Source organism: Haemaphysalis longicornis, unplaced genomic scaffold (genome assembly GCF_048455015.1).
Source record: "Haemaphysalis longicornis isolate Haplotype H1 unplaced genomic scaffold, Haemaphysalis longicornis Haplotype H1 scaffold_4, whole genome shotgun sequence".
NCBI lineage: Eukaryota > Metazoa > Arthropoda > Arachnida > Ixodida > Ixodidae > Haemaphysalis > Haemaphysalis longicornis.
The window spans coordinates 58,068,475-58,083,980 of record NW_027526361.1 but is presented as its reverse complement, the minus strand read 5'-3'; the positions used below and the strand labels follow the sequence as shown (position 1 = coordinate 58,083,980).

General features: G+C 48.0%; 1 protein-coding gene across 3 annotated transcripts in view; it reads right to left on the bottom strand.

The window, feature by feature from the left end:
* The window catches only part of Cnc (NFE2 like bZIP transcription factor cap-n-collar), a 98,935-nt gene that overhangs the window by 74,179 nt on the left and 9,250 nt on the right, over positions 1-15,506 (bottom strand). For 2 of the 3 annotated variants that reach the window (XM_077706858.1, XM_077706856.1), the window contains one exon: positions 1,217-1,336. In XM_077706858.1, the coding sequence (XP_077562984.1) occupies positions 1,217-1,336 (120 nt within the window). Of the gene's footprint in view, positions 1-1,216; positions 1,337-5,074; positions 5,698-15,506 lie in introns of those variants that run through there. The other variant, XM_077706857.1, reaches the window with a different exon arrangement.

Genomic DNA, 15,506 nt, shown 5'->3' with positions numbered 1-15,506 from the left:
TATAAGGACCTCTTTTGTTTTGTTTTTGTGCTGTAGCCGTGACTTTCTTCCGAAAACCCCAACATGTGGGAAAGTTCCTCCGTGGCTTCCTTATAGGCAGACTAGCAAAAGCAATAGCAAAAAAATTTTTTTTCATGCCTTATGGCAAATTCAGGCAAGAGGTTAAAAAGGTTGCACTTTTCGTGCTACGGTGACGTAATGTGGGCAGGAGTAACGTAATATGGGTCAGAATAGTTACCAGTATGTTAACTGCATATTAGCATTCAACTGATGCAATCAAATGGAACTAGAGGCCCTCCCTGCTATCGCCCAGATATTTCTTGGTGGTGGCTTAGCTTGGTGGCTGTCAATCGCACAAACGAAATTCTCTGACATTGCAGAAAAATCGCCAGAAAGTGGTTGGAGAGTCACCACCACTTCTTTTATTTCCTAAAAATAGAAAATCCAGTCTAAGCAATCTTTATATCCAAATCTAATCTAATTTATGGTTTATTTTTTAAGTCTAATCTTTATATTTTACAAAAATATAAAATTTTCATCATCGTAATCAGGACAAAGCAATCTTCTTAATAAACCAAATTTGCATTTTGTCTTCATGGCCCCTTTAACCAATGCTTTCCTTGCTAGCAGTATTAATTGTGAGGCAATGTCTTCGAAAACTCTCGCTCACTTGACCATGTGCACGTTCCATGACCATTTGCTTACAGAGTGATGCTTCAATTGAAGTTGTGCTCATTTAGCTCAGAGAAGAAAACTACCACTCGCATGTTCAGCAACCTGTTTCATTCTAGAAACAAACTGATGAAGTTCAACAAATGCCCGTCAGAACAATTTAGGTGCATGCAAAGCTCATCCCAGATGAGCGAACAGGACTGAAAAAATGTTTTCCTACAGTGATAATTCGCTTTACACTATTTCCCCAAAGTGGGCTTGGATGGAAGCGCAAAGACATCTTCGGTAATTCTATTACATTTTGTCCCATAGCACTGTGCGGCACATTACTATAGAGCATGGAGAGAAAAACACATTCCCCCCCTACCCCCATTTTTTTCTGAGCAAGATGAGATCATAGGCAGCAGCTCAGCTCCTTGTTAATCGATGTTCCAGGGTCAACACTGTAGCAAACAGTTGCAGCGAACATTAGACTTGTCTCATGGGCCCCTTCTCCACTAAAAACAGAGAATTTTCATCGCAGTGTTGAACTACAGCCACTTACTTCAGGAGATGATGCCTTGACAGCCCCCTGGTTGCTGCATTCGGAGACTGCGCTGTAGGCATCTCTCGAAACACCCAGGTCCTCATCTTGTTTCCACAGGATCTCGATGAGGTCGGCGTCCTAAGGAGCACAACCAGGGCCCAAGAAAATCACACCATCATCACATGTGACAAAATAAACCGTTGGAAGTCAATATATAAAGCTGAAAGTTGTCTTTCCAACAAAGCAGTTCTGCCAGGACAAGAACATGACACAGCTCCACACCTGGAATTTCGCATCTGCACACAATATTTCTTGATCACAATGTAAAAGTGGTGCTTGAATTGGTCAGGAAATACGCAGACGCAGAAAGGGGTCTTGGTCAAAAAATTTTCGGTGAAGCTTACTCTTGCAGACTCTAATGATGATGCTCGGGCAATTCGCTTCGTGCTAAGCTGGCTTGATGAATTTTGTGCACTGCATATTAAAATAAGTTCTTTAAAGGTGAGTTAAAGAAGCTAAGAATACCACAATGATTAGCACTCATTTGATTCACTCCCAAGGAAGATGATTCTTTTGTGCCATATTTTCTGGTGTATAAGCCGCAGTTTTTTCTGAAATTTTCATTGGTGCATCTTATCCACCGGTGCTACTTATGTATGGAATAAATTTGGTACGTGGCGGCTGCGTGTGGTCCGCACTCAATAAGATGCCTTGTGTGCTGCGTGATATCAGCGCACGTTAAGAGACAAAGCTCTATGGTCTAAATGAATGAAACGCAATAAAGCTTGACTTTGGACTAGTTGGGTATACATGACACCTTGGAAAAAACAGCGCGAAAAAACTCGGACGGAGAGAGGGCAAACAGACACGCTGTCTGTTTGCGACGGAGAGAGGGCAAACAGACACGCTGTCTGTTTGCCCTCTCTCCGTCCGAGTTTTTTCGCACTGTTTTTCAAAGCCAAATGAATGAATTTTTGTTAGCGAGCCGGAGGAAGAAGGCTTTGATGGTTTTGCCTAAACACCGTCTGTAAGTACATGCCATCTGTGCGTATCAATAAACCACTTTTGAGAAGTTAGTTCTGTCTAGACTTTGGACGCTAGATGCACGTGTCTAGCACTGCTTACCGCGGGATGCATTCAGAGGCGGCAGCCGCCGCAACCATGTACTCTCGCCGCACTTTCTAACGAACTGATCCTCTATAAGTTTACCTGATTAACAAGTGTGTTTTGTACACCGACACGTCTTATACACCAGTGCGACTTATATAAGTTTTTTTTTCAGAAAAAACTGCCATTTTGAGGGGAGTGCGACTTATAGACTGGAAAATATGGTAATTGAGAAGTCTACCACTCTTTTTTTTTTCCATCCATTCTAGTGATGCATGTCAGCGGTGAATGTTGAGTGTGCACATTCATGCAAATACTAGATTTCCTGCACATAGCTAACTTGCCCCGCATGCACCTTGCAATTTGTTACAACTTTTGCCTCAAACATTGCATAAAGTCAGCAATTAGGACTACCAATAAAAATGAATAAATCCGTTAGCGATTGAGATTGAAGGCTTCAATTTTGAAGCATTTAGAGGCACCTGACAGCAATAAAAATATATTTAAACCAGGAATCAGGATAGGATAGCGTAGCAGGAATTGTGCACTTTCCACCTTCCAAGTAACTGTTAACATCACATGCATCCTATTACTAAAATTCACTTCCAATTTAGAGGGCGTTTTGCAGTTAATGCCTGTATACATAAATTTTGAAGAGCTTAAGAAATAAATCGACTATATTGTCACAGAACATCTATGTGGACAATAGCACCATAACATGTCACCGAAGACGACAAAGAGGAGGTGGCTGCCGCGAGGTCTTTCATGGCCGCTTGTACATAGTTCATCCTTGTAAATACATCGCTGCTCCATCGTTCAATATTCGACTCATGTTTACCTTGTCGCCACGTAACAATATTAGCTAGACTCAGCAGACCCCAAGTTAAACACTGATAGCGTGCCTCCTAATGCGCAACTGCTGTAGAAAGAAAAGTCTAAAACAGACAGAACTTCACTACAGTTATTGTCAGATGCACAAACTGTTTAACCATACAGCTTTTGGCTGAATGATTTAGATGGGAACCAAAAGTAAGAGAAATTTTTTACACCATCACATCCACAAGATTCCATGTTAAACTGTAATTACATCTCTGAAACTATTAGCCTTTTTTTTTTTTTTTTCAGTGCATTTTCAGCATTACAGGTAAGCAACTACCGCAGAAAAAAGTATGAATTTATTTTCATTACCGCCACCATATTTGCAATAATGGCAAAAAAATTAACATTAGATGAAGCCTACAAGGTAAAATGAAATTGCCGTTAACTACAGAATTGAAGTAGACCTCATTCAAAACTCCTGGACGTTAGTCCAGGAGTTAAAACATCACTATAGAGCACGTTTTAAACTTAAATTAATGATTTAATGTTTTAAACTTAACTTAAATGTTTAAACTTAAATGTTTTAATGTTCAAACTTAAAGGTGTACTGGCAGTATGGGCCAAATCTCTTGAGTTCTGGAGTTATTTCAAAGCTAGCTTCATTCCTCTAGTATGAACGGCCTATGAAGCGTACAGCATAGCTGCGCCGACGGAGCAGGGAATAGAAATCAACATGTCCTCCCTTCCCCTCCCCCAAGCAATAAGGACAATTAGGTGACGGCGCCCAGTGTCTCCAACACATAGCAGGGATTCGTGACGTCACTTCATCCGCACGGCTTGGCGGGCGATGACCGACAAGGCGCTTCAGGCGGCCCAGTCAGGAAAACACTGACCGCTCTGAATGCTTTGAAACCGCCGCGATTAGCGCGCTCCGTCAACCCCGGCCGCGGAGAGTGAGGATTGGCGCACCGAGACAGAACTGCAGCCGGGACGCGTGCCTGGCGTGCCGATACACGCGGCGGTAGCGGGGAGGTCAAAACAACAAGAGTTCAGTGTTTCGACGCCCGCGCAAAACGGTGACGTAGTGAGTGGGTGCTTCCCTCGACGCGCCCTCCGAGCTCAACGTAATACAGGACGAAACACGACTTCCACTACGTTCCATTTATTAAAGCGAGAGCTTTCTTAGTGGGACCTACGGCGTCCTGCCAAAAAACTAATGCATTCCTCCGTGGACCGGTTTGTCCACCGAACGGCTCTGACAAGATCTCTGGACACACGCGAGCGCGCGAAACCGAGATTCCATTGCGTCAAAATGGTTGCTTTAAAATCGCGAAAAAGGAACGGTTCTAGATAAGGCAATACACGTATCGATCATGAAGAAGGGGTACAGTAGTACATACCTTTATCTCATTAACCACGTACCGAAATGCGTTTAGATCGTTCGTAGATGCGTTTACTTGGTGCGCAAAAGATCGTCGCGTGGGTTCGTTGTTCATTCGTGATTTGGGTCTTTCAATGTTGCACCATCGATTGGACGCACTTTCAGCGAAGGCTTTAACGCACTTTTGACGGAATTTTGATGTTAGAGAGCGGTTCGCGCTTCTCTAACTTTCTGTGTGAAGGGGTGGTGCTGTCTCAGGATTGCTAGCATCTATCAAGGCAACTAAAGCGACCATTAAAATTTGGTGCCTTCTGGTGCCAGTACTCCTTAAAGAAAAACGCAATTGGGCCGTATTCCGAGGTCGGTCTTATCAGCAGATCTATCGGTTCCAGCGCGCTCCGACGGTGTGCGAGCCGACAACGGCTAACAATCTCGACACCACAACCTCCTGACGGCGAAAGCACGGGGAAACGGCGATTGATTCCTGCATAGAAACACATCTAAACACGGTCCCGCCCCCCATTCACTTTACACGGAAGCGCGTTTAGCAGGTCGCACGTCACACTCACACGGTGCGGCCCATCCGACAGCAAGAAGCGATAAGAGACGGCACGCGGCAAGTGTCCGTCAATCACGTGGTCGACCACATGACACTTCGTAGACGCCATTTCTATCCACAGCATGTAGCCACAGTCCAAGGTCAACCGTCAGCGTTCCACCGTAACACGCTCACAGACAGGACTAGCACTAAAATCGGTGGGCCGCCAGTGCACAATGTCAAACACGCGAACACAAAAGCGACCAGGGCACGTGCACTCCATAGTTTCGGTTCCCGGGGAAATAGCGGCGTAATCCGGCATCCACTGCAGCAACACACAGCGCACGGTGAGGGTACGTTCGTCGCAAGCACATCTGAAAAACCAAAGGTGCAAACCGAGAAAGTTTCCTGACAGCGCACAGACACCGATTTCTCGCTGCGCGGACGGCGTTAGGTCTTTCCGCGGCAACGCTGTCTTCTCTTGACGAACGAACGCCGGCAGCGAGGCACAACTCCAGCCAGAACTTTGCCACCGATCATCGTGGGGACGGCCAGCCGAGACAGCTAGGCGCGCAGCGAAGTTCTTGACCTGGAAACTGGCGGGAACACGCGCACATCCGAGCGTTTCGAAAGAGCCCCGACCCGGGACCAAGGCGGCACTGCGGGTCTGCAAAACAGCGCCGGTGGTTTGGAAACGACGAGCGATCAGGGCCGCGGCTTCCGAAGGACCAAACAGCCTTCGAGGAGGCGATGCTTTCAAGCGGGCGGCAAACGGCGCGTTTGTCTCTGGGCGCCGGTCCAAGATGAGCCGCGGTCACACGGCTTCCAGGCAAAACCCGCGGCGGGCCTGCAACAGCGCGCGTTGCCCAAGCGAATGAACGACGGCGTCTCATGCGTCCTCGACCAGGTGTTGAACCCCATACGCAAGGGCGCACCGAAAAACAACCGTCCTGCGCGCCGCCATCGGTGTCAAGAGGCGGCCAACAACGAAGGTCCTCAAAATACGAGCGTTCCGCCAGCCGCGGAGCTCTCGAAACGCTCATTACGGGTCAAAGACACGAGACGCGAACGCGGGGTCCCGCAGCGAGATCGCGACCCAAAGGCCGAGTCCCTGCGAAGGAGTTCCGAGAAAAAGATTCGCCCCTCTTTGCGCTGTGACGACATCCCCCCCGGGTGAGGGCACGATCAAGGCACTGATGTTCCTCGAGCACTGTTGGCAGAGGTCTTGCACGGTCCAAAATTAAGAGGTTTCACAGTAACGAGTCGACGCATACGCCGCTGGCCGGACGCGCCGATTGCACCAACCGCTCTATGCTGCGCAGCGTTGGCGACCGCTGGTGGTCGCCAGGGAAGCGCGCCGCGGAGGAGGCGGTTGTTCACACTGCGGCGCTGAGTCAAGGACGGTATCTTTGTGTAGCGCTGACGACCCCGGGCAGGTGCCTCGCGCGCTGGCGGGTTGCTGCGGCTGGATGACGTGTCTCGAGACGACGCTAGGTGTGCGCCCCGACGGCTCTCTAATAAACATCGACGACGAAGCCCTCGAGGGCGATCGCACCGCGCACGGCCCACGTTCGTCGGCGAAATCAAGGGACCCCGCCAAGGACAATGCGACGCGGTCGGTCGCTGCGCGGACATACGAGACGCTGTGCCGCGCCCAGGCATCACAGCCACCGCTTCGCGCGGATTTCGCTTCCCACGCTGGAACACAGAGACGGGAACTACGGCATCTCGCGACGGCGGATGCTCGATCACCTCGCAGACGATTCTGCTGACGGCAGCAGTACCCGACGCACGTTACCGCGTACTTTCGTCCAATGCTCAATTCATTTCGAAAAAATTTTCACGATCCTTGTGTTGACAGACAAAAAATACTAGACGCACGTTACAAATATCTACAATCCAATCTTCACTTTCACCTCTCATCTGGCGAAAGAGAATAAACCATCTTTATTGGGCAAAAAAACAATTGAGTCTTCGGGGTGGCTTCCTTTGCCCAGGAAGCCTTGAGCTCGGGCCGCGTCCACAGCTCTCTTGACCAGCTGACGCTGATCCTCGAGGGTGGAGCTGGCCAAGGCTCACTCCCAAAGCTCATGGGTGGGATAAGGACTCGGGCGGGGACGTGGGGTGCTTCAAGAGCCCCCGGGACACTCCAGAAGGGGCCAAAATGTGACTTCTGGTGGAATGGAGGAAAGTGTTCGTTTGAAAGGCACGGAGGAGTCGCTCCAGCTCTCTCAAGAGTGGTTTGTGTGCTGGGGGGCACTGTTGTAGCTCAGCCCAGGGGTCTCAAACACGCGGCCCTCGGGCCGCATGTGGCCCGCGAGCCTTTCGGTTGCGACCCGGCCCGCTCATGAGCGTCTTCGTTCATAAATATTATGTTTTTTTTAGAGCGAATGCGTGAGTAAGCGCCTTGCTCGCGTAGCCAAGAAATCCTGAAGCCAAAGAATGCTGACACAAAATTCAATTCAGATATTACCCAGTATATTTAGATGTGGGAAAATAATTTTCTTTCAAATAGCAGCGTTCGCTGACATTTTGTTACCCCCCCCCCCCCCCCCCATCTCTCTTCCCCCCGCGCGCTTCGTTTCAACCTTGTTCGCTGTCCTGGCTATTGCGGGACTAAATTTCGTAACTGCGGCCCGCTCACTGATGTGAGTTTGAGACCCCTGCTCTAGTCGGTAGTGTTGTGTGATTTCTTGGTACGTGACCACGGTGCATGCGCTCGGGCTCACTTCCGGAAACAGCGGCTCGGCGAGATAGCTCTCGAGCCAGGAGATGAGCGGTCTCGTTGTCCGGAACGTCCAGATGAGCGGGGGCCCGATGGTCTTGTTGGAACAATTTGGGAGGCATTGAGTGAGAATCTTGAGGGTTTTGCGGTGAATCCTTCCGTCAGTGAAATTTCGGCATGACTGCTGCGAGTCCGTGATGATGACAGCAGAGATTTTTAGCATTTTGTATACTCCGTCTGTTCCATTCGTACCGTGTTGACCGGAACCTGACAAGGAGCCTTGCGAATTCGTTCCGGTAGGGTGGATTAGTTCCGCAGGTCGTACCTCACTGTGCCCGGGCATTCGTAACGATAGGGGGCTTCCTCCTCGCCGCACCCGCGCGCGCAAACTCAGTCGGGTCCCCGGTCAACACGGAACGAACCGAACAGACGGAGCAGGTACAGCTTATGAACGGCAACGGAAGTTGCCGCTGTGTTTCGTCACCGCAGCCGCATGTTACTCGCGCGGCGCAAGTACCGCTTTACTGAAAATGTTCTGAACATGGCACGAGCCGTTTCCGTGTTTTTTTTTTTAAACTTAATATGCCCATAAACTACCGCAGCGACGACTAACAAACTACGTGAGAAAAGGCAGACGACATTACGCATTCATAGCAGTCTCCTGTCAAAACGCGCGGACCCGTTGACGTCCGGGTCCGTAGCTTAGCCGGAGTGATACCGTACATAAGCTATTGCCGTTCTTAACTTGCTCCCGAGTGGTTCGGCTCACGGCGAGGGCGATGGCCGCTTCCTCCGCTTGTAGTTGGTAGTGGTGTGGTATAGTCAGACTTAATGGTGGTGTTTTTTCATGTCTACAACAGCAATCGTGGCCTGAATCTTGGGGTATGTGGCAGCATCCGCGTAGGCAGTGTCGGGTTCGTTTTCGTATTGCTTCGAAATTGCTCTGCATCTGGCTGCTCGAGCGTCTTGCCGCGTGGTGCATGTTGTGCGGTAGCGGAGGAACAATGAGGTGTTGACGTATTGTGTGTGTGGGATGCTTCTTGGTTCAGGAGGTGAAATGTTTCAGTGGGACTGAAAGTCCCAGGCGGACGAGAATGGCTCTGCCGACTTCTGTGGCTCCCAGTCCCACTCTTTGGCTTGAGGGGTGATCGCATCAAAACTTGCGCGCTCGGGGAAAAAAAAAAATCGCCTACCAAACGGGCTGACATTTCGCCTGCTCCCATGGTAACAACACTACCGCTGCTCTATGCTTTGTTTTCGCTGTATGGACGCTCGATAATTTGACCTCTCCAACGGTGCTGAGAACCTTCCACCGTGCGGATAAGGTAAGGCGGGACGGGATAAAAAATGGCGAGTTTATCTTCACGGTCAAACCGATACAGCCAGCTTCACGCCCGCGTACAGACCGCACGCTTCCCAAGCACCCGCAGGCAAAGGTGGGCAGTCGTGAAGTGTATCTTTGGTCTTAGTAATTAGGATGGCGCCGAACGGAGATCGGATGCCAAATCAAGCATGCAGTGTCAGACAAACATGTACCAAAAGGTTTGTGACATCACAAGTTATATTTAATTATTTGCTTTAAGTATCACACGCTAGATACGTGAGTTGAACACGCACGCACGCGCAACTACTCCTACTCTTTCTATTTACACTCACTACGTACTGCGTCGGTTTTCACTTGGCGAAGACTGCCCGATCGGAGAGAAAAAATTGGGCCCATCTCCCCGCGAGGGGGACTCGAGTAAATGCGTCGCATAGGGGGTGGGTGTATTGCGTTAACGTTTACTGTTTGGGGAGTTGGTGGTAGTGAATGCGTTGTATCAGCAGCTTCTTGACGTAGTTTGAATGAGTCAAGGATATAAGGCGCGTTCGTAGCCTCCCATTCGGTGTCGGCTTTGTGGCGCAGTGGGTAGAGCACCATGTACATTGTGTTCCGCCCGCAGGGTCGAGGGATCGAAACCAGGCGCCGGATAGTATTTTTTTTTATATAGTGTAGGGGGAGGGGTGAGGACAACGACGGTGCGGACTACGACGGACGTCAACGCGGGTGACATCGTGAGTTACTGAAATGCTCTGCATTTAAAAGATTACGCCCCGACTTTTTCTGGTACTTCGTCCGTCTGGTGCAGGGGCAACTCTCCGATCGTAGATATCCGCAGCTCTCTCCGAGTACACGACTTACCCTGCATCTTCGAAGGTCCGACCTAATTTACGTTAAGGTGAGGTCGAGTTTGCGAATGAGATTCAGAGATGTTGAGGTGACAGGGAGGTCATCCGCCCGTCTCTGCATACAATGCTCCCGACAGCCGTTAGCGGAAAATATTCGTCGACTAAGCAACAAGCGCTTTGGCAACGCGTCGATGGAAAAAAAAAAAAAAAAAAGAACTGCTAATCGGTCACGTGACCACAGGAGCGTAGGGCGCCCCACGTCAGAGCTTCCCCACTGTCAGCTATGCACCAGCAGCGCGAAAAAGATGCGCGCTTTCAGTTCCGGGGAAAAAACAACAGGCGAAGCTCAGGGGCGGATTATCCATGGTTCAGAGGGTTGAAATGAACCGTGTCCCCCGGGCGTATGGGGCTTAAAGGAGCCATGAAGACAAAATACAAGTTGGGTTTATTAGAAAGACTGCTTAGTCCCGATAACAATGATACCAATATCATCGCAATCTCCGAACAAATAACGGAGATATTAAAGAAAACGTGTGAAGCAGTCGCGACCGCCCTAGCCAATTTCCCGCAACTTTTCTATGACGTCACGGAACCTTGTTTGTGCGATTGGCGGCCGCTTAACTGACCTGTCGCGACGACACATGACTGGACGTCTGTAATGGGGCCTCTAGTTCCATTTAACCGCATCACTTGAATGCTAACGTGCAGTTAACGCACTGAAAATTGTTTTATTGTTGGCCCGTATGACGTCATCCTTGCTCATAACACGTCACTGTGGCGCAAAATTTGGAAGTTTTTAAATACTTCATGCTTTTTTTCGTTAAAAACATATTTTGTGGATGTAATGGAGCTGAGTGAGATACTGAATCCTAGTTCTTTCGAATTAAACAAAGTTGTATTTTCTTTTCATGGCTCCTTTAAAAAGGCTGGGAAAAAATGGTTTGGTTTGATTTGGTTCAAAAAAGTTTAAGCCTCCTGCTCATTTCCCCTGATTGAAACAGAGATTTCAACAATTATGCTTCGAAACGCTGTTAATGTGCATAATCCTGAAGTCGGCTCAGAGTTCTTCAATCTGAGGTAAAGACGTTGCACACGCCCAGAACGATGCATCGCGTACAGCCACGGAGCTGATCCAGCTGATGGACAGAGAGAGCAGCTGGATAGACTGGGATTCCTTAAAGGGTCAATGTTTAAGATATCATCAACAAACTGCTCAACAAAGGGCAGGGAAAAGTTTGTGGAAACGTGCATGTGTTCCTCTTTTGTTAAAGGATGAATAAAAAGAGAAAACATTGTAATACGTACACACGCCCCATTACAAGGTCGAATTTCTGCAAAATGCATAACCTATTTTCCACATTATGTTACATTGAATTTTTTTCTAAAAATGTAAATTTATTGTGCAATTTAAGAGCAGAAAAGGCATGTGCAACATGAATGTGTTTCCTGCTATTATAAAGTGGATTGCCTGCAAAATGTTAATGTATGACACGATATGTGCATAAATGAAAATATGTATCATTGTTTATTCGAGAGTTATAAAAAACATTTTTGCAAAAGTTCGGTATCAATCTCGTTTTCTATAGGCGCCACCTTTTCTAAAAGAGTTCGCTCACACACGATAAAAGCATTTAAGTAATAAACCATTTAAATTATTTGTTGTGCTCAGTCGGCATACACAGTATACATAATATCATTGTTTGTATGGAAACGCTACATTAGGAGAGCTTAAATTTCTATTGCTGGATGAAATCACGAAATAGCCAGACGGTTAGTACCATATTTACTGTAGGGATGTGCGAACAGTTTCTGAAAAAGGCCCTCCTGTCTACTTCGGCAGGGCTCATATGCAGGTAACCAAAGTGTGCACCACCAAATTAGTGAAGCAGAGAGAGGAAACCATTTTTCAGGAATGTGCTTCCTGGTTTTCAAGGGAAGGTGTCTATGAAACAAGGGCAAACTGCGCTAAAGGTTGAGACGAATGGAAGAAACACATGTGACAATTAGACTGCACTTCTAAGTGTACCATGTATTTCTTCCTTTAGTCTTAACTTTCTGCGCAGAAGTATGAAACAAATAGCTCGACAAATTTTAATGTTCCATGCCTCTTCGTCTCCCGGTATAGTTCAATTGTGATGACAATCTCTCCACGTGCTCTGCGAGAAAGTAGACACCCAGGCGATTTTCATAAATACTTTGGAGATTATTCGAGTAAATACGGCGTGTGTTCTTTTTAGCGAATTCTAAAAAGCGTCAAGTCTCAAGAATGACGAGTACGTAAGGCGGGGTGAGGAGTGGAGGGCTCGTTTTTTTTAACCAGGCCCTCGACACTGCTAATCCGGCCCTGGTGAAGCTCATCCGACGGGCTTCTTGCAACAAAGAACACAGAAATAAGGGGGAGGGTATTTACTGACACGTCAACTGGAATCTAGACTTCGAAATAAGTTGGACCTCCTTATACGAACACTGATATAGTGAATTATCCGCTATGGTGAACTAAACACGAACCTTGGTTGGTCATGCTTAATTTCAGCGACAGCAATTATTTTAATAACAAAACCGAAACTGCGAGAGCCACGCGATATTGACTGTAACGAAGAATTATTTGGTTCGCGCGAGGCTCAAAACTCGAAAGTTAGCATAAAAAGGCAAAATAAAAAGTTGAAATATAACACAACCATTTTCTTTAATTGTTTGAAAAATTTACGGAAATTTTGGTCGTCCAGCGCAAAAGCGCATTTGACTGGTTTCATTTCACGTTCCACTTAGTTTGAAGTGTCATGCAAGGAGACAGGTAAGGATTACCTCCCAGTGGGTTCGAAGCCTAGAACAATTGCGCAGGCCAGATTGCAGATTTGCTAGAGCCGATGTTTACCTTTACTGTTACAACAGATATCGGATATAACGGACTAATTTACTGCCCCGATACTGCGTCGTTATAACGAGGTTAGATATAAGTAAATTGCAGTCGGCCAAGAAATACGTTTAGTGCAGTTCGAAATTATGCTTAACCTCACTTGTCAGCTGCGAAACGTAGCGTGGGATACCAACTTCTGGAATGCGCATCTTTCCGACCACTAGGGAGATTACGAGTCATTTATAAATCGGACAAGGCTTACTGCTCAGCAGGCACCAGCTAATTAATTAAATGCATTTCCTCAGACAAGCAAGCAAAGTTATATTAAGGCATTTTTAATGTCCTTGAGCAGCAGTTACAAAGTTCCTCGCACTTAACATCCGCCTGACTGCCAACGTACTTGCACGTATAATCACAGTGAGAAAGCAGTCGGTTATAAAGGAGGCTATGACAGAGGCATAGGCAGAGTGTGACGGGGTGTCTAAAACTCACCACTCACCAAAGAATTTATGCATAACCCCCCCCCCCCCCCCCCCCTTCCTTCCTTTGTCGTCACTTCCAATTTTTGAAAATCTTACGGCTTCTTTCACATGAAAAAAAAAAGTATTACACAGCTAAAGTATTACACAGCTACTGCCTTCGTCAGAAGGTCGTTTGCTTATTCGAAACTACTTGGAGGCCACCTGAAGAATTGATCAGAAGGTTAACGACTGTCGTCGTTACCAATGCAAACCGCGCGCTGCTTCGGCCTCATCAGCACCGCGCATGTAAAGCTTTTGTGAGGCGCATTCTTGAATCAGTGCTGGAATTTTACTCTTCTTTTTCGGCGCGCGCAGACGGGTGGGCTCGTTTTGACGAGGCTAGGCGGTCGGTCACACCAGCAGGAAAAGTGCACTGCGCGCTGGATGCAGCGGCAGCGGAAAGCAGCTGTTTCCTGTGCGTTTTTTTTTTTTTTTTCCCACTTGGCTGCGACGCACGTAGAACACGCTTCTTTCTTCCTTTTAGGCATAACGCCTTAATAGCTTCCTCGCGAGGTGCGAGGCATGCGCAGGGTGAGTTTAGAACGAGACTGGCAGGAAAGTGCTAAAGCCAGCTATGCACGACGACCAACGACAAAACGTGAAAAGGTCTCATCCCTTTTCTTGTTTTTTCAACACGTGACAAACCTGCCAAAACCCAGCACGAAGTATGAATGCGTCGAATCCTACCGTTGTGCGCCCTCGTACCGACGAGACCGCTTCGTTACCCTAATGGTATGGCCCCTAGAAATAGCAACTGCTGCAACACGGCGGAATTGACGAGGAGAAGTGACGCGTGCTAACGAACTGTTTACAACGACAGCGATTGGTTGACTATTTGCTAGCAACGCCTAGCTACAATTTCGCAAACAAGGGCGGCAAACAGCGCGAAAAGCCTGGATTACGCGATCGGCTGCTGGATAGCGGGCGCACTAAAGACGCACAGACGCTCGCGACGCGATTTGATATGAGTGCGTGAAGCAACGCCGAGCGGGGCCCTTGTTGAAAGCGCCCGCCAGAATCGTGACGCTTGCTCAAGAGCTTTTGTGGAAAACCTCGCCACCAGCGTTCGCATTTTATGCTGCGCTGGCAGCGCACGTTGGGTCACACGCATCACCGCGAAAGCTCTGGAAACAAACAAAAAACTCGGCCGCAAGCGCAGCGGATCGCTCCGAGACGCGCCACAACAGCAACGCATTTCGAGCGACCAGCTCTTTCCGTCTCGTTTTACTGCCTTGCGTCAGCTGGACCTACGGGGCGCGGGCCTGGACTCTTCGCGGGAGTTTTCGTATGGCGTCACCTCCTCGTGACGGACTGGGAAACGGCGTACCTCATGCAGGCAGCTCGGGATCAAGAGACAATCAACACGCAACGCAGTTGTTTGTTTTCGGAAGGCGCGAGTGTGTGCTACGTTCCCACGGGTCAGCAGATAAACCGCGCAAATGCGGATGGCGATGTCGGTGCCAAGTTCGAAGAGAAAATGCTTCGAAAGGACCAGGCCTGTGAACAACCTAGCTAATCAAGGAGCTATGAATGCCAGCCGCAGAACGGGATAACGCCTGTGCTTGCCTTTTGTGTAGCCTAAAAACCATTTTTAACGACAACAACGCAGAGAGTACATTTGCTGGCCGCGAAAAAGTGCGAGGGAGCGGGATGGTTACGGGTGTGCTACAACCATCTCGACTTCCTTTCACAACGAAGAGCTATTTGTCATAGGAGGGGATCTTACGGCGAAAGGTACGACCAAGAGAGGAGGATCACCGCTCCGTCACACGCACGTGCTCAAATAAACAAAGCTGATGCCTCAGAACAACGTCAACAGTTTCCAATGTTCCGTGCAATTGCTTTTAGCATCACTAATGCACACGCAAAACAAAATAATATTTCATCAGACTGTGCATTCCATACGGTCGTACCTTGTCAAAGGAAAGTTTCTCTTTCCATTCAATTATATCTGCGTTGAGTATCTTAGAATTAAAGCAATATAAAATCAGGTAAATATCATTAGCGGTTGATGACTGCGGTCCTTCACTGTGTACACAACGGTGATATCCGTGGCTCTTGTGTATAAGCACATACATTTTCAATTTGTTTGGACACCTATTTCGCTAAAGCTCTCAATCGGTCTAAACGCATTGTCCATCAAATGGTTGACTAAGAAAGCAAGAACTGCTGCGAAACAAGAGTGATGGGC